Below are 20,053 nucleotides of genomic sequence, written 5' to 3' on the forward strand. Positions count from 1 at the left end.
GCTTCACATTGCAATCCCGTTATTTCATAAACACTGGTAGATGCTCTTGGAGTCTTTTCCAATAACCTGATGTTGGACTACAAGAGCTGTAGCTAAAATATTTCCTCCTGAGGTTTCTAGGCCCTGTCACCTGTGCTCCAAACAACAGGATTAGGATCACCTCTACCTTCATGGAGGGTAGTCTTTTCAACTTTTCCTCTCTCTCACACATGCACACCCCCAAAAACAAAACAAGATACAACTAAGTAGCTACAACTCAGCCAAACCCAGAAAACTGTGATTATAAAATCATTGTCTTTTGGAACCAGAAACATTAAGTGGGTTAGCCATTTCAAAACAAAATTTATATGCACGGTGAAAAACATAAAAGCCATTCTAAATGCAAAGAGAAAAATCAACTCTTTCATAACTTAATATCGTTTTTTTTTTGTGTGTGTGTGTGTTTTTTTTTTTTTTTTGCGGTACGCGGGCCTCTCACTGTTGTGGCCTCTCCCATTGCAGAGCACAGGCTCCGTACGCGCAGGCCCAGCGGCCATGGCCCACGGGCCCAGCCGCTCCGCGGCACGCGGGATCCTCCCGGACCGGGGCACGAACCCGTGTCCCCTGCATCGGCAGGCGGACTCTCAACCACTGCGCCACCAGGGAAGCCCCTTAATATCGTTTTTAAAAAGAGTTCCCTCGTTAGACATATGGTCGGCTGCAAGTACTGTTTCTCCTTTACAACAGCTTCTGCAATGATAAGTCTAATATTGAAGCAGGAGACCCAAAATTAAAGGCAATTCTCTATAGTTATTTCCAGTTAATAAGAAGTCATCTAGAGTGAGCCTTTACAGCCACTCGATTTCATTCTCAAATATTCCCTTATGGAAGAACAGGTTACCTTATCTAATGAAGGTTGCTTAAGAACACGGTTTAAAAAGTAGAAGTCTCAACAGCAGTATAAAGAACATTTTTTTTCTTTTTACAACTCTCTCTCTCTGCATTTATGGCCTACATCATGATACAGCTTAACCAGCCACTTCCCCCATCTGCCTCGCTCACCATCTGCCAAATGATGGCTATTCCTGCTGGAGTTTCCTAAACAGCTGAAAAAAGTAAACAGGTCCTGTATCCAACAGGGGCTCTCAATTCCTCTGAGAAAGGCCATGTAAAACTCAGAGAACGTAAGCAAATGAAACCTCATTACATTTGGGGGATTGTCGTTTTTAAGTTCTGGCTTAACAAGCATAGAAAACAAATTTCCAAGGCTAGGCAATTCACAGATTTGCTGATTTATTTTGACATTAATTAAAATCGCAATGAGTTATGTGTGAGCTACTGCATTGTTGGGAAAAGTTGGCTCCCATGTGGGAGTGGGCATGGTGCTGAGGCTGAGCATCAACGGTTCATCCTGGGGGCACCATGCCATCTTCCCCACCACTTCAGGAGCTCAATTATACTACGCACGAGTTTATAAATGAGGAAACTTCGGATAAGACCTCTTATACCTGCCCAGAAGTCATACACAGCTAGTAAATGGTAAAGGAGCACTAGCCAGGGAGAGTAAAAATACTCTCAAGTGAAGGTAAAAATAATAAAGTATGCAAATACATTTTTGACAGATTGGCTAACCACATGATTTTCAATCCAAGCACAGTACATGTTTAAAAATTAGAAAATATGCACCACCTTTAAACATTTAAACGTTGAAAAGTCAAATTTCAAATGCTCTGCAGTGAAAGTTTTCTTTGCAGAGCCTCTTGCTTCACATGGCAGATTGATTCTGTGCCTCTCTTTCTAATGGGGCAGATGCTTTCAAGTCTGGCTGACTGGGGAAAGATAACAATTAATATTAATGATCTTTAGCACCAGACGGCTCACAGTGTAGGTGAAAAACCAACAATCAAGTCATTCTTTGGCAAGTTGAGATAAAATTAGGAAATGCTTTATGAAACCAAAACCCTAATTGAGCAAAACTGAGCAGACTGCCATTAAGATTACAGAAGAGCTACAGTCTCCAGGTATATTTAAAATATATAAGCATGAGTAAAATATGTTTTAAAGAAATGCACTGGGGGTATTGATGGGAAGCTGGTTTTCCCATAAAAATAAAATTCAAAACTGGGAAGACTGAAGTTTAGACAAATTTTGAGACTGGGTTTGTCCACGGTTGCCAGCTTTCTTCCTTCGAAAGTTGCTGCACAAACGCACTAAGGCTTTGTAGACTGGCTGAGCTTATCTAAGCTAAATGACATGTTGTTGCAAAGGGTTTACTGATTGTCACTTCAACCTAACAGCCCTGTGCATCATGATGTTCTAACTCAGATATTCCCAGTCAGGCAGGCTATCACTTGTCTCTCTGCCTCTCCCAAACCTCAATCCTCTTCCAGCTGCAAATCACCGGGCATTCATCCTTTGTCTCTCTTGTTATTACCACCCCATTCTGCCAAGTTGTGTGTGACCCCTCCTTCAGAGCCAGGCTCAACATCACATCTGTGCTAAGCACGTCCTCAGCCCACCCTTCTACATAGCAGCATTCACTTGGATTCCTTTTCTATGAAGCCTCTGCTGTTTTCTGTTTTCCCCTGGGGTTTCCTCCCTGTCCCTTTTCTAAATGCTTAAAAGTCTGGGTCCTCTTCTTCCATTATGTGGAAGACACCATGGGGATTTAACATTGTACTGGGAAAAAACAAAAACAAAAACACACTGCACCGGAGGTTCTAGCTGGGGCTTTAGGCAAGAAACTGTTCTAAAATTAAATATAATAAAAAAACACTAAATTGACACTGTGAGTGGATGAGTTGTATGGTATGGGAATTACATCTCAATAAACCTTTCTTTTAAGAAAAGCTTTTAAAGAAGACTGTCATGAAATTTTTATTTTAAATTCAGAAATCTCGGGGCTTCCTTGGTGGCACAGTGGTTAAGAATCCACCTGCCAATGTGGGGGACACGGGTTCGAGCCCTGGTCCAGGAAGATCCCACATGCTGCGGATCAACTAAGCCCGTGCGCCACAACTACTGAGGCTGCGTTCTAGAGCCCATGCTCCACAACAAGAGAAGCCACCACAATAAGAAGCCCACGCACCGCAACTAGAGAAAGCCCACGTGTAGCAATGAAGATGCAACACAGCCAAAAATAAACAAATAAATAAATTTATAAAATAAAATAAATTCAGAAATTCCTAGTCACTGAGAAATGCCATGTTGTTTCCTATCATCCTAATTAAGAACCACAGGCTCCAAGTACATTCCACTTGCTTAAATCATATAGGAAGAAAGGCTGATCTAAAACCCATACCCCTTTATACTCTTTTTTTTTTTTTTTTGCGGTACGCGGGCCTCTCACTTTTGTGGCCTCTCCCGTTGCGGAGCACAGGCTCCGGACGCACAGGCTCAGCGGCCATGGCTCACGGGCCCAGCCCGCTCCGCGGCATGTGGGATCTTCCCGGACTGGGGCATGAACTCGTGTCCCCTGCATCAGCAGGCGGACCCTCAACCACTGTGCCACCAGGGAAGCCCTATACCCTATTTTTTTAATGTCCCCTCCATCTTACTTCTGCTTTATAACTCAGAAGGACTGTGTTACAGACACTGAGCACTTGAAATAATTTGTAATACTGAAGTTAATTAAAGGGCAAAGAAAGTACTACATAATCTGATACAAAAACACTAGCAAACCCTTTATGATCCAACAATTTCCTGGACTCAGAGATGAAGAAGTTCCATGGTCGGCTGTCTCCTCTCAAGAAGGCTTCCTTCTAAAACAACCTTCCCTACCAGGCACTCTCTAGCTTTGCCAGGAAGTTTCCAATTTAACAAAACATGCCGTTCCAGAACTGGGCAACTCTGGTTGTCAGAACATCATTGCATACAACTGAAATTTATCTTCTTTAAGTTTGCCTGATAAACCAAATTTTGCCTTATGGGATAACAAAGAAACGTCTATTTCTTTTTTTTCTAAGACTTCCCTTCAAATGCTTAAACTTATTATTTGGGAAATTCTTATTAAGTATCTACTACGTGTAGAAGAAAGCATTATAGGAAGTTTAAATATTAATAAGACAAATTGTTTGCTCTGAAGGAGGTTACAGTTTAATAAGACAGATTCACAACCTGCTCTAATATAAAAAGAAAAATATACAAAAAGCATACAAAAGCATCAGATTTGGAAACAGAGTTGGGTTAGAATTCCAGCCTTAAGACATAGCTATGAGTAGCTATGACCTTAGGGAAGTTACTTAACCTCATCAAGCCTCAGCTTCCTTGTTTGCAAACTGGGTATACTAATGTCTAATTACATAGCTGTTGAAAAAAAGAACTGGCGGCAATGTGTGAATACACATACACACACACACACACACACACACACACACACAGAGCAAGCATGCGGATAAATATGTAAAGGGCAGCTGCTTCTGCTGTTGATACCATCACTACTATTTCTATGACTATTGTCACCATCATCATGTCCAACATGAAATGTCATGGTTATTCAAAGGAAAGAGATCAGATCTCTTTGGGACAACTAGCAAACACCAGCAAGGTAATCATGATTCCTCCATCCGGCGGTGTCTTTCTTCCAAGCTGAAAAAACATTCCCAGAAACTTCAACCATACTTCATATGAAATAGTTTAACATCCTGGCCTCTTTTCTCTAGATTCTTCTCATTTTGTGAAAATTTCCCCAAGCCTCTACCAAGGACAGAACACAACACTCTAAACGTGTTAATCATACATTCACTCACCAGTTCTCTCATTCACTAATTTATTCAAAAGATGATTCACTACCTTCTGCATTCCAGGTACTCTACTGGGCCTCAAGATTGTTTTTAATGATTAAGAACATGTTTCTGTCTACAGGAAGCAGAGGCTCCGGTGAAGGAAAGAGTCATCTTTACAAGTATTTGCAATAAAGTGATCTCATACCAAAACACTAGCAAACTATGATCACCATGTAAGTATCAAGAGAGGTATGTATAAAATTACGTGGGAATTCCCAGTATTTCAAGACAATCTTGCCAGAGCTACCTTATTTAAGAGTGGACGTGTTCTGTGAACCTGTACAGGGTCACTCTCGTTTTACTGTGGTAACAGACACCATCTATCTCTCTTTAGGAATTGACTTGTGTGATGCTGAAAGGAACTGGGATATGGTCTGGCCTCCCCAGCCATAGGGATTAGAAGGTGAACTAAGCTGTCCAACCAGAGTAGCTCACGGGTACTGGACAGAATGGCTGGTCTGAGATGGGCTCGTGATTCAAGCAGGGCCAGAGTCTTTCCGGAAACTCCGGTCAGCCCTCCTATAAAACGTTGTGACGGTGACAGTGGTTTGGGTAGAGATGTCAGGGGGTATCTGGCACCAGAGCAAAGAACCGACCTGAGAAGGAAATCAAACTGAGCTCAGAATATCAGCGAGAAGAGCAAGAGAAAGTCTTGATAAAACTCTTCGCTCTGCAATGATTTCCCAGTCACATTAGTCAAGAGACTCCTGCCCTGCCTTCCCCCACTCCAATTCTGAAAAGTATTTTTAAAATTCATTAAATTTTCTAATCATCCCCAAGTACAGAAGCAAAACTGACACCTTGCTTTGCCACCATTAAAAGGAAACATGTATTGCATCCAAGAGTGGTAAGGGTAGGAGGGACCACTTTTTACCCTGAAATAAAACAGACCAAAAAAAGTTACTCTGTCTAGTTTTGGTACCCAAGATAAATAAAACCTTAAGCTTTTCTGTAAGTTGCTGACTCCTTTACAAAACTACCTTAACCCCCTGACTTTTACAGGCAGATATAAGACAACCTCTGTTGATATGATGAACAAGAGAATTGTTAGGAGTTTGAGATTATCATACACACACTACTATATATATAAAATGGATAATCAACAAGGACAGACTGTATAGCACAGGGAACTCTACACAATATTCTGTAATAACCTATATGGGAAAAGAACCTGAAAAAGATAGATAAATGTATATGTATAACTGATTCACTTTGCTGTACAGGAGAAACTAACAGAACACTGTAAATCAACTATACTCCAATATGATCTAAAAATTAAGAAAAAAAAAAAGAATGCCTATTATATTCCCCTCAGGCCTTGGAAATCCGGGCTGGTTCACAGCTCTGGAGCCTCAGTAGCCTTGGTTCCCAAGGCTGGACTCTCATGGGGCTGAGGAAGCAGGGAAGGATGTGCCAGCAAAGGAGCTCCCCTTGGACCTGTAGTGCCTGGTCCCCTCTGGATGGGTCCACAATCTCCAGATCCAGGCAGACCTTCCTACAGCTATGCCACGCCTAGTGCAACCAAAGAACTGTGGACTGCCTGGGCCGGAAGAGCACTGAAAAGTCACCTGGTCCCCACGTCTCCTGATGCTGAGGTGCCCATCTCCAGCCTCCTTCCTTAGAGTCGCTGCCCCCATGGATGAAAGCAATCTGCACATTTTTTTCAGGGGTTGGGATTGGTCCGGGGGTTGTAGTGGAAGGGGGAAGATGTAAAGAAACACAAGCCATTGGGTGTCTGTTGTACCACACTCCACTCTCCTTTACAACCCTGGAACAGGACTTTCACCAAGCCTCTGGTTACCCCAGGAACCCGAGTTTGGCATGAAGAAATGCTGCTACCTTGTGGTCGTTTCCCATAACTACAACTTTAAAACCGGTGCTTATGGGCACTTGACATTCACAAGGCCTGTGGAGCTCTAAATGATACCTGCCTTCAACAAACGTCCTGGGGTAGTACTCGAAAGAGAATTCGTAAAAGGGTAGACTTTCAAGAAGCCAACTTCAAAAGGTAAATTTCCCACACACTGATTCAAAAAAAAAAAAAAAGCAAACAAGCACATGGAAAGATGCTCAGCATCGCTTAATAGTAGAAAAATGCAAATCAAAACAACAACGAGGGGGGCTTCCCTGGTGGCGCAGTGGTTGAGAGTCCACCTGCCGATGCAGGGGACACGGGTTCGTGCCCCAGTCCGGGAAGATCCCACGTGCCGCGGAGTGGCTGGGCCCGTGAGCCATGGCCGCTGAGCCTGCGCGTCCGGAGCCTGTGCTCCTCAACGGGAGGGGCCCCAACAGTGAGAGGCCCGCGTACCGCAAAAAAAAAAAAAAAAAAACGAGGTATTACTTGGCACCAATCAGAATGGCCATCATTTAAAAGTCTAGGGACAAAAATTGCTGGAGAGATGTGGAGAAAAGGGAACCCTCCCACGCTGTTGGTGAGGCTGTAAATTGGTACAGCCACTATGGAGAACACTATGGAGCTTCCTTAAGAAACTAAAAATAGAACTACCCTATGATCTGGCCATCTCACTCTTGCGCGTCTCTCTGGTGAAAGCCATAATTCGAAAACACACTTGCACTCCAACCTTCACTGCAGTACTATGTACAATAGCCGGGACCTGCAAGCAACCAAAATGTCCATGGACAGATGGATAAAGAAGACGTGGTACAGATACAGAAGGGAATGTTACTCCACCATGAAAACTAATGAAATAATGTCATTTGCAGCAACATGAATGCACCTGGAGATGATCATACTAAGAGAAGTAAGTCAGACAGAGAAAGCCAAATATCATGATATCACTTATATGTGGAATCTTAATAAATGGTATAAATGAACCTATTTACAAAACAAATAGAGTTACATATGCAGAAAACCAACTTATGGTTACCAAAGGGGAAAAGTGGCAGGGATAAATTGGGAGCTTGGGATTAACATACACAGAGTACTATATGTAAAATAGGTAACCAACAAGGCCCTACACTGTAGAACAGGGAACTCTGCTCAATATTCTATAATAACCTAAATGGGAAAAGAATTTGGAAAAGAATTGAGACATGTATATGTATAACTGAATCACTTTTCTGTACACCTGAAACTAACACAAAATTTTAAATCAACTATATTCCAATATAAAATAAAAATTTTAAAAAAACAGCTTAAATGAAAACCCAATTTTCAATTTTTATATTCTTGGAAGGTTTTTCCCCTTTAAATATCTGCTGTATTTTTTAATTTTCTGAGCAGGGTCTTCTAAAGCCTGGATTCTCTTATAAATCTTTTTGGCAATTTAATGTTTTCTCTTTTTAAAATACTTTTATATCTGAGACTTTCTTTGACACAAATAAAATTTGATTTTACTAATTTGAGCTCATTTTTCAAGCACAGAGATCTTCCTGACCCAGCTTTATAAATTTACTATTTGGTATACTTAACCCTAATGTCTTCATGCAAGTTAAGGATTTTTCAATAATATGATGAAAATAAGTTATGTGAATTCATATTCTTCTTGGTATGAGTTAGGGTATATAGAAATACTTTGTTAAATTTATCTTCCTATGGCAAATATATAACAACTATACTGCTAGTCCAGATCAACTATTCTCCTAGCTGCCATCCAATTATAAAATCAAACATTTTACATATAGTTCTTGGGTTAGCCATATATCCAACTTAACCATATCATTGGGTCCACAGTTCTCTGTCTTACCCATAGAGAGAGCTTATCCATACGGAGATCATCCATCGGGAGAAGCTCCATCAAATATCTTGTTAATATTAAAAGATGCCCTCTCGGGCTTCCCTGGTGGCACAGTGGTTGAAAGTTCGCCTGCCAATGCAGGGGACACGGGTTCGTGCCCCGGTCTGGGAAGATCCCACATGCCGCGGAGCGGCTGGGCCCGTGAGCCATGACCGCTGAGCCTGTGCTCCGCAACGGGAGAGGCCACGGCAGTGAGGGGCCCGCGTAACGCAAAAAAAAAAAAAAGATGCCCTCTCTTGAAGAATACTTGCCCATTATCACGGGTCAACATTCTTTTGGGCTCAAATCTCAAGCACTGAATCTGTGCACGTGCTTGTATGTAACCATATGGGGGTACCTCATGCAACACAGGTAAAAAGTGGGTTCTACGCAACCTTTAGAAAACAAAATATATGTAAAATTTCCAAGCTAACTCACTACTATGAAAGCATGCCTACTCTAGCACTAGCCTGTGGCGTTCAGGGCAACTCCCTGCTCATATCCTCATATTCTAGTCACACTCAGGCTCCCTCCCACGTAAGGTCTTCACCATCCTGCTTCCTCCTGCAGAAATGCTCTCCTCCCATGCCCTTGCCCAGGTTTTACACAGCTCTGAAGCCTTCCCTGATTTGATCAGAGCCCCCCCAAAAAAACTCAGACTTCCCTGCACTAATAACAATTGGAAGTAATAATTCATTTTCTTTGACAGACTACCTCTTCCTCTAAAGTCTAGACCAGTAGTTCTCAAATTGCTGAGATCTTGGACCCGCAGAATCAGAATTACCTGGGAACTTCTTAGAAATGTACATTCTCAGGCCCTGCCCCAGATCTACTGAAACAGAAAATCTGAGACAGGAACCTCCAGGTGAGTCTGATGCTCAGATTCTGAAAGTGGACAACCACTGCTCTACCATCTATGGAGACGTGTATCTTCTTCTCCCTATCCTTACATGGCCCTGCTCTCATCACTCAGCAACTCTGTTTATAACCAACGCTCCGTAAAGATTCACTGAATAAATGCGTGAATGAGTACGCATTTCACATTTTTCATGATGTAAATGAGTCCCTTAATCAGGATTAGAATGGTTCCAGTTACCAATTTAAATTTTCCTTAAAAATGTCTCCTAGAGGCAGGAAGCAATCAAATAATGAAGCTTCAAAAACTTGAACGTTCCTGTGTCGTATAAATTTTAATGTTCAAAGTCTGTATACCTCAAAGAGCCACTTCCCTTGACGATCCTCTCCAAGCATGGGGAAAATAAGATCAAAAAGAGTATGATAGGGCTTCCCTGGTGGCACAGTGGTTGAGAGTCTGCCTGCCGATGCAGGGGACACGGGTTTGTGCCCCGGTCTGGGAAGATCCCACATGCCGTGGAGCGGCTGGGCCCGTGAGCCATGGCCACTGAACCTGTGCGTCCGGAGCCTGTGCTCTGCAATGGGACAGGCCACAACAGTGAGAGGCCCGCGTACCGCAAAAAAAAAAAAAAAAAAAAGAGTATGATAGGACAAAAAGAGCCAAAACACAGTCGTTGGACAACCTGGGAAACATCACTAAGCCACTGGAAAATCACCAGGCTACTCCAAGCAAGAATAACATACCTCTTAAAAAGATGAAACCACAACAAATGAAAATGTCGAAACAAACAAAAATAGAAAAAAATTCAAACGCACATGTGTTATTCACACTTCTTCACTATATCTGTTATCTAATTAAGTTCCCATTGCATTTTGTTCACTTCTGAAGCTAGGAACATTTCTCTTGAATTAAGTCTTAAAGCAGTTTTTAAAGAATCACTGATATAAAATAGATAACTGATAAGGACCTACTGTACAGCACAGGAAACTCTACTCAATACTCTGTAATTACCCATATGGGAAAAGAATCTAAAAAAAAGAGTGGATATATGTATATGTATAACTGATTCATTCTGCTGTACAGCAGAAACTAACACAGCATTGTAAATCAACTACACTCCAATAAAAAAAAAAAAAGAATGTCTGAGTTTATGGTGTGCTGGTACACTGTTTTGTTCTATACCAAGAACAAGTTCAGAGTTTACCCAGACACAACAGAAAGAGCGTAATTTGTGTGTATGTGTGTACACAATATGCCTGTGGGTGTACACATGTGCATATACGTGTGTGTGTGCGCATATGTGTGTATTCTGTGCATTCAACATTTAATATATTTTAATATATGGCTTTACTTCCTTAAGCCCAGGTCAACTAGATTTTGTCACTGTATTCACTGACATAATAAAAACTACTCACTGACATAATAAAAATATGAATTTTGAATACTTTCATTATAGCAAAATCAAGATCTATTTGTATTCTGGATCTCATTCATTTAAGCTTCAGTAATGCTGAATTAATGACTATTACATAAAATAAACTAAATTTAATTTGCCTTACTCATTAATAAGGAAAGTTTAGCTAAGAAAAGTTTAGTTAAAGAAACATTATTCCAGGTTACTTTCAACCCACCTTAATGGCTCTCTACGTATATTTTCCAAATAGAAATAGGCCTCACTTGACCATTATAGTAGGGCATTCAAGATCTTACTTCATAACTCCTTGTCACTTAAAAGCTGTTAGAGTTACTGTTCTAATTAAAAGTAATAGATGTACTTCTAATCATTGAAATTTTCCATTAATTTAAACTGGCCTTCCTTTGACTTATTCTGAGTTAGTAAGTACTTGCTGTACTATAAAACACAAGAATATACTTGGTCTTAAGTATTCAAAAGTAAATTATTTTTTAAAAAAACCTAAGGACTAAGGGTAAGATTAACAATTATATAAATATAAAAATTATAGATTAGAACCTAAGGATACAAAATTAAGAAAAGAAAGTAATACTGACATCTCTTTGTATGTTACAAACTAGGTCAAGAAATTAAATGTCATTATTTCAAAGATGCAAAAAACACACAAAGAATGCTGCAGCACAGCCACCTTAACCTCAGTTTCTCCTACTGACATAGGCTGGTATGGCTAACTTTTTATTTTTTTATTTTTTTTTACGATTTATTTATTTTATTTATTTTTGGCTGTGTCGGGTCTTAATGGCAGCACGTGGGATCTTCGTTGAGCCACATGGGATCTTTCATTGTGGCAGGCGGGCTTCTCTCTAGGTGTGGCTGCAGGTTTTTCTCTCTCTAGTTGTGGCGCATGGGCTCTGTAGTTTGCGGCACGCGGGCTCTCTAGTCAGGGTGCCCAAGCTCAATAGTTGTGGTGCACGGGCTTAGTTGCCCCACAGCATGCGGGATCTTAGTTCTATGCCCAGGGATCGAACCCACATCCCCTGCACTGTAAGGCAGATTCTTTACCACTGGACCACCAGGGAAGTCCCTAACTTTTTAATTAAGACAATGGCAGGTCAACTGCAGAGTTCCTGTGTGCATTATTCCTCTGGCTAAGTGCCATTTATATGGTAATTACTTTGCATTTTCTAAATGCAGTTACACAGCAATCTGCCATAACTGAATCAGCCTATGGCTGCATGGCTTTTATTGACCAAACCTACTGAGTAACCAAATAATTAAAGAGAAGTTACACAGTATTTCCATCCTGTGAGTCACAGAACACACTTTAAGGCTGTGCTTCTCCTGATATTATTTCTGACAAAAATGTAACTGTTAAAAATAGCAGTAGTTGATTGGACACTCATTATGTGCCAAGTACTATGCTAAGAACCTTAAATTGAGTATTTCATGTATGCTCATGGCAGCCTTATGAAGTAGGTACTGACATTATTTGCGTTTTACAGATGAAAAAACTGAGATTTAGAGCAAATAACTTGCCCACATCACTAAAAAGCAGTAGATACGAAAATCAAAGCTGGGAAGCTGGGCTTCAGAGTCTAAAACCTTAAATTTCCTTCGTGCTACTTACACACACGTACTATAAATCTATTCATTTAACTCTCTCATGAACAAATTCGAGTCTGCTCAAATTGGGAAAAGGGTAGATAAACGTGGGATGGAGCTGACTGAACACGGCCTGTACCTTTCCTTCCTCATCACATGGAGTGTGGATCTGGAAATAGTCTTTTGTGGTACAGGGAGGGCGCTCCTTACACTTGCTGGATCCTTCTTCTGCAACATGAAAACGAATTTCAGAAATGAGTCATTTATGTTGTGACTCTAAGAAAAGGCAAACATGAAAACAAACAAACAAAAAGTAGACAAGTGAAAAGTAAAAATAACTGCACCAGAGGAATTTAGGTAGAACTAGCTAGGCCTAAAGAAAATAAAGGCCTGTATTTTTATTTTCCCTAGAGCAATGTTTCCATGATACACAAGGAGCATATCACAGTTTTTCCAAGAAGACATTAGATTTCCTCCATTATCACAGAATGTTGTAAATTTGGAACAAATTACAAGTTTCTAAGTACATCTCCATGCCAAGGAATCATCTAAAAGTACAATATGAACCTTTTTAGACAAGTATAAACATATCCCAAATAGTTACCTTTGTGGGGGGGGGGGGCGTGGAATAGAAAACATTACAAAGAGAAAAGTCCTGCAGAAAGGGGTAATCAGGCGTCCTATTTTACCCACTCAGTATGGATTCCGTTCAGCACTTTGGTTTCTGGCCCACTGTTTCCATCACATCGTATGTGTGATTTCTGGCTTGTGACTATATACTCTCAACAAACATAAATTTAGAAAGAAAAGAACAAAGAGTATCAACTGGAGACTCATTTTACCTGAAAACTGGGAGTCCTCGTCACACTTGGTGCATTCTTTGGCTCCTTTCTCAGAATAGGTGTTTCTGGGACAAACTTGGCAGATGAATGAACCTGGTTCGTCGCTGAAGGTGCCAGGCTTGCATGGAAAGCATTCTGATGTGTATGCCACCCCTGTGTGGTAATGGGAACCAGAGAGAGCATGGGAGGGAGGACCCGACAGCAACAAGCACATCAGCGAGTCCTTGCTGCCTCTACCAGAAGTGAGAGAGAAGTGTTAACAACAAGCTTAGCCCAGGTCTTCTATATCCCATTAATTCAACACCAAAAACGTATTTACTATGTGCAAGGAACTGGGCTGGATACTGAATTGAACACATAAGTGGAGCAAACACTTCAACAAGAGATTCAGACTTGACAGAGGTATACAGTCAATGTATAAACTCAGCTGTCAAAAGACAACTCCACTAATCAGAAGTGGCATAAACTCTAAGTCTCCCTCCAATTCTATACCATTCTCTCATCTTTGTGGCCACCTGCTCCTTTTTTCTCCACTGTTCACTACGTAGCTGACAAGACCTAAGGGACCCTGGGAAAGGCTCCACTTTTCTTCTGGCTTGTAATTCCAGCCTTTGCCAGCAGATGTCCCTATGACTAATGAGTTAGCGTCGCAGGAACAGGTGACCTAGAACGTACTAAAACGTTAAGCCAAACTTTAATAAAGGAGAATCAACTGCTTTAATTAAAAGTAGCCCTGGGCTTCCCTGGTGGCGCAGTGGATGAGGGTCCGCCTGCCGATGCAGGGGACGCGGGTTTGTGCCCCGGTCCGGGAGGATCCTGCGTGTCGTGGAGCGGCTGGGCCCATGAGCCGTGGCCGCTGAGCCTGTGCCTCCGGAGCCTGTGCTCCGCGGCGGCAGAGGCCACAAAAGTGAAAGGCCCACGTACCGCAAAAAAAAAAAAAAAAAAAAAAAAAAAAAAGTAGCCCTAATTGAGAATGAACCACGCCAGGGTTTACTGGCTACTCTTCTAAGCCAGAAAATGCACAGGTGGTTCAGAGAGGCAAAAGGTGTAGGAGACAGTCAGGCCAAGATATTTATCTCACTGTTATTTTTAGGGATATAGTGGTGATCTGAATAAGCACTATGCCAGCACAATAGAGACTTCTCAAATGAATAGTAGGATCTTATTAATAAATATTATTTTCTTTTATTTAAAGACACCTACAATTGTCATTATGCTTACTTTTTCCACACAGATTAAATAATTCAGTTTAGGGATAGGAAAAAAAAAATTCCCAGTCAATTTGCCAAGAATAAAACCAGGGTCTCTAGGCCTATATGATGTCTAACATATTAATTTCTGTCCTAAATCCCTGTGAGCCAGCAAAACCAACAAAGTAATCAATATTTTAACTAACTATTAAATGTGACAGGTGACTACCAGAGCAGACTGCCGTGAAATACCTTCAATTGTGATATTTTTTACCAACACTGGCTTGACTGCCTTGGAACCCATAAGGATGCCTGTAGTTCTCCAGTACAATATGTTTGTGCCTGATTTCAACATTACCTATAAAGAGAACACAAGATACTCAGGTCAGATAAACCATGCTACCTACAACCATATCTAGAAGCTAATCTCTTAAACACTTTTCAATGCATTATAATGAAATACCATTATTTGGAACCCACAAATTTAAATCTACTGTTAATTGAGACCTAAGTTCTGCTTCAATTCTAAAAAAAAAAAAAGTTTGCCAGCCCCAAAAATATAGTAATCATAAAAGGAAAAGAAAATTCTTCAAGCATGATAAAAGATAAAATGATTTTCAAATCATTTGCGTGAAGTCTTGGTTTATATTTCAAAGGGACTCATTTTAGACAGGGAAAGGCACTTAGCCCAATTACATATTGATTGGCTGCTACTATTCAGAAGTAGATCTTTGGGCTCTGAAAACAAAAAGGTAACAGAATGAGTTTGCTTCATTTTAAAATTATTTAACAAAAAACACTGCAACAGCAACAAGAGAAAAATAGGACTATTTTAATAGAATAACCCGATTTAACTCTATGACTCAGGAACTTAAATGATACCACGTCTAATATTTGCTTCCTTTGCCACCAGAACATTTTTATATTTATAAATCAAACTACTTTTCTGATCAATTTCATGCTGATTCAGTCAAGTAAACTAATGTTAAGGGTGCCTTGCTTTCTCATTTGCCACCCTACTCTTCTATGCAGTCTCTGGCTGGCCAAATTCAAGCAGTATAAAATTAAAACATATCTGACTAATTGACCCTGCCAGAGATTCAGAGAAGTACTGTGTTAAGTACTTTCCTTTTGTGTTAAGTCTTTGTAAGTGAAGAAAGTGTATTTCTTGCCAAGGGTTACTTGTACCTTCAAAACCCAGCGGACTTAATGCTTAGGTGAATGGATCTTAAGTGGTACTAATATCACTTCCAGGCATACAGATCAAAAAAGTACTCTGAAAGGGTGCATCATATTAATCACTCAACGATGAGGTACCTGGACTTCCCTGTTGGCGCACTGGTTAAGAATCCGCCTGCCAATGCAGGGGACACAGGTTCAATCCCTGGGCCGGGAAGATCCCACATACCACGGAGCAATTAAGCCCGTGTGCCACAACTACTGGGCCTGTGCTCTACAGCCCACGAACCACAACTACTGAGCCCGCGTGCTGCAACTACTGAAGCACGTGCACCTAGAACCCGTGCTCCACAACAAGAAAAGCCACCGCAGTGAGAAGCCCGCCCACCACAAGGAAGAGTAGCCCCCTGCTCACCGCAACTAGAGAAAGCCTGCCTGCATGCAGCAAAAAACACCCAATGCAGAAAAAAAAATTTTTTTCAAAAAAAACCCAAAACAAAACAAAAAAGGATGAGGTACCTGCTACAACACAAAGGCAAGGATGGGCAGTCCCTTATTGAAACAGTGTCCAATCTACACTGCAGGCACCACACTAGGCCCTCCCCATGTATCATCTCATTTAACTCTGCAAGACTGGTCCCATTTCTCTTATGAACTATCAAAGAGATGAAGCCAATTGCCTAAAGAAACACAACTACTATAAACCAAAGTTAGATTTTAAATCCATGTCTCACTCCAAAGGCCTCAAATAATAATAGATTCAGAGACTGTGTTACCTGATAATTGCCTTCAAGCACTTAGAGTTGTCCTTAAAGAAATAAGTAGTTAGTCTACCAGACACAACCAGAAAGGGTAGAACTTTGAACAATGGGTGATGAATAGATAGACAGAAAGCAGGTTTCAGCTCCAGACATAGATGAATTTTGTAATACGTAGGGCTGTCCAACAATGGGGTCAGCACAGTCCCCAACAAGACAAGCTTGAAAATCATTTGTTGGGGAGACTGCAGAGAAAGTTGGATGAAAGAAACTCAAGGATCCTTCCAATGCCAAGAGTCACTGATTCTCTTTCATGTGATTGCCACATTAGTAAACTTACATACTCAGAGGTTCTGTATATTCATTTTGAGTAGACTTCCTATTAATGTCCCTTTTAAAAGGAGGAGAGTTGGAGTGTGATGGGAAAGAGCAGGAAGAGGAAGCGAAGAAGAAAGAGAAAGGCATGAAAACAATACTACAAAGAGCCTGAGTGCCTGAGTCCATGAAACTTAGGGACAATTTCTTTGCTAACTAGAAGTTTCTAAATTAAAAAACAATTTTGATCTTTTTTTTTCTTAAAATAAACTTTAAAAAAAAGGGTGGGGGCTTCCCTGGTGGCGCAGTGGTTGAGAGTCCGTCTGCCGATGCAGGGGACACGGGTTCGTGCCCCGGTCCGGGAAGATCCCACATGCCGTGGAGCGGCTGGGCCTGTGAGCCATGGCCGCTGAGCCTGCACGTCCGGAGCCTGTGCTCCGCAACGGGAGAGGCCACAACAGTGAGAGGCCCGCGTACCGCAAAAAAAAAAAAAAAAAAGGTTGGGAAAAGGAAGGAAGGAGAAGGATGGGGTTGGTGGGAAGCGGAGGACAGAGAGAAACTTACAGAATGAGAGCCCCATGCTCCACTGTCGGTGAGTTTTACCCACTTGTCAGCAGTGGTGTCCATCTCCTGGCACTGATCATTTTGAATCTGTGGAGTAAACACAAGGGCCCCAGTAAAGCTTCTTGAATGATGGCTTTAATCAAATTTGTTACTCAGCACAGGACAGGCTGCAAGAGCTTCTTTCAAGGTCTACAAAGCAATGGCCATGAGTAATTCTCAACAAGTAAACGTGCCAAGACCTCTGGAGCCTAAGTGACAACTGCATATGAGTTAGTAGCTCTAAGTAAACCATCCTCATTATTGTAACAAAAAGACTAGGCCACTAAGAAGGCGGGGGCAGCGGGGGCTGCTAAGCACGAGTGGCAGAGGCAGAGGAAGAGAGAGTTAGCCTTGAAAATCCACATAAAGGGGAAAAAGTCATCACAAAAATGTAAAAGCTTGCATTCACCAGGCAGGCCCGAAAGTATAAAAATCAAGTTTATTTTTATAAGATTTGGGGCCGTTAAATTTTTAAATTAATAAATAAATGAAATCTGCTTTGTCTTCCTTTCCCTGGGACTTAACCCAAATGTGTATAGGTAAGTGGCTACAGCCAAAGTCAAAGCCCCAGCTGGTATTTGGGGACACATGTTAATGATATTCTATGCCAGTGCAAATGAATACAGCTAATATCTTTAGCACCAAACACTTTGTACTTTTCAGACAATTCTTCCCAAATACCTAGGAGTTGGGACATACTCTTCCAGGCCTATGAAGAATACCTAGACATCAAAAATTTGGCCACCTTTACAGTCTTGTGTAACAGTCAGCAACAGAGTAGGGTTAAAATAACATCTCATCAAGTATACTTCTGCCCAAATGGCTATTTCTCTCTTCTCTAAATCATTTTTCCACTTCATTCATCCCCCTGACTAATTTCACAGATAGCAGCATTAAAATATTTTCCAGGGCTTCCCTGGTGGCGCAGTGGTTGGGAGTCCGCCTGCCGATGCAGGGGACACGGGTTCGTGCCCCGGTCCGGGAGGATCCCACATGCCGCGGAGCGGCTGGGCCCGTGAGCCATGGCTGCTGAGCCTGCGCGTCTGGAGCCTGTGCTCCACAACGGGAGAGGCCACAACAGTGAGAGGCCCACGTACCGCAAAAAAAAAAAAAATTTCCATACAAGTCTTGACTTACTAACTAGAAAACGGATCCTTGCAACAGCCAAATGCCAGACAATACTGACTGCTCCTGAGGACATCTGCTTTAACTGAATTCAAATGTCATATTTATGTTATAAACATAATGACAATCCTAATGCAAGTGGTAAGCCACTTTTAAACAGATAGGAACCCTGAATATATATACCTTTGGTGGTCAATGTTTAGATAAACTGAAAGGTTTTTTTCAGCTGATATCAGACATCATGCGTTATCGTGACATTCTCTTGGCATTCTACAGATCTGAGTTCTCCTGTTATTCTAAAAGTAACTGGTAAAGGTATAACCTTGGTCTAATCATTTATTGTCTCCAGATTTCAGTTTCATCATTTAAAAAAAAAAAGTGTGGGGCTTCCCTGGTGGCGCAGTGGTTGAGAGTCCGCCTGCCGATGCAGGGGATACGGGTTCGTGCCCTGGTCCGGGAAGATCTCACATGCCATGGAACGGCTGGGCCCGTGAGCCATGGCCACTGAGCCTGCGCGTCTGGAGCCTGTGCTCCGCAACGGGAGAGGCCATGGCAGTGAGAGGTCCGCGTACGGCAAAAAAAAAAAAAAAAAAAGTGTGTGTGGAGGGGAGAGCTGAATGAAACTCCCAGCTCCTAAAATTAAATACTTTACTGCTTTCAATTATGAATTGCTCAAGGTGCATCTACATCTTTCAGTCTTCAGACATTTCCTTTCCACTAACCATTTTGCAGGATGGCCGTAAGGTGTTGACCCTCTGAGTCAATAAACTGCAACTTATAAAGCTGAAACATCAGTAAAAGAAGGAACATGAACTCACCATCCCTTTTCAGTCTACATCCAGAAGAACAAAGGTATCATTGAGAGGAAGTAATGAAATTTCATGCCTTAAGAGTACCTTTACTGACAACTCTCAAAGGACTTAATGGACAACACAAAACTAAATGCTTATTCTAACAATTATACAATTATCTTGCTTCTTAACTTTATTTTAGTAATATTGCAAAAATGTCCAATGGAATAGGGAATCATTCAGTCTGAGAAGTATCTTACAAACAAAATGCAGCTTAAAAACTCAATCTGTTTGAATACTGCTTAACATCTTAAACTCATCAAAGGATATTAGAGCTGCGAGGCTCTTTAAAAGGTCTTGTCTACAATCCACTTCACAAAAAGGAATGCTGAGGGCTAGAAAGTTAACTTAATTGTCCAATAACACACAACTAGCAATTGCAGAGTTGGGACCCGAGCCAGAATCTCTTGACTTTGAGCCTAAGGCTCATACCTTCATGGAAAATATCTCTTCCTAGCAAACTTTTGATTTAGAAATTTCCATTATCAAGAGCAATATAAATTTGTTTTAGCATTATCAGTACATTTATTCCTGAAATCTGGACCACAGAAACATTTACAAGATATTTTCCCAGTTGCCTGCACAACACACACTTTTTTTTGGTTTAAGAAGTCAATCTGAGAAGTTTTTCTCAAGTATCTGAGTCACTGCCACAACAAATATTTGCAAGATTAGATACAGTTTATATAAATAGTTAAATAATTTTAATGGTAACAGCCCATTCTGTTAGACTATTGTTTTTTCCTATATTGTGTAATGTTATTTAATCTCTTGTCAGAGACATCAACTATCTCATCCATTGATTCCACTGGATTGTA

The 20,053-nt window shown here is 41.2% G+C and overlaps 1 protein-coding gene across 1 annotated transcript in view; it reads right to left on the minus strand.

Annotated features, from left to right (window-relative positions):
* The window catches only part of ELAPOR2 (endosome-lysosome associated apoptosis and autophagy regulator family member 2), a 179,458-nt gene that overhangs the window by 47,943 nt on the left and 111,462 nt on the right, over window positions 1–20,053 (minus strand). The window contains exons 5-8 of the mRNA XM_082632908.1: window positions 17,221–17,307; window positions 14,657–14,762; window positions 13,215–13,367; window positions 12,512–12,600 (exon numbers count right to left, since the gene is read on the minus strand). Of these exons, the coding sequence (XP_082489034.1) occupies window positions 12,512–12,600; window positions 13,215–13,367; window positions 14,657–14,762; window positions 17,221–17,307 (435 nt within the window). The remainder of the gene's footprint in view (window positions 1–12,511; window positions 12,601–13,214; window positions 13,368–14,656; window positions 14,763–17,220; window positions 17,308–20,053) is intronic.

The sequence above is a fragment of the Mesoplodon mirus genome (genome assembly GCF_964341445.2).
Source record: "Mesoplodon mirus genome assembly, chromosome: 9".
Lineage (NCBI taxonomy): Eukaryota > Metazoa > Chordata > Mammalia > Artiodactyla > Ziphiidae > Mesoplodon > Mesoplodon mirus.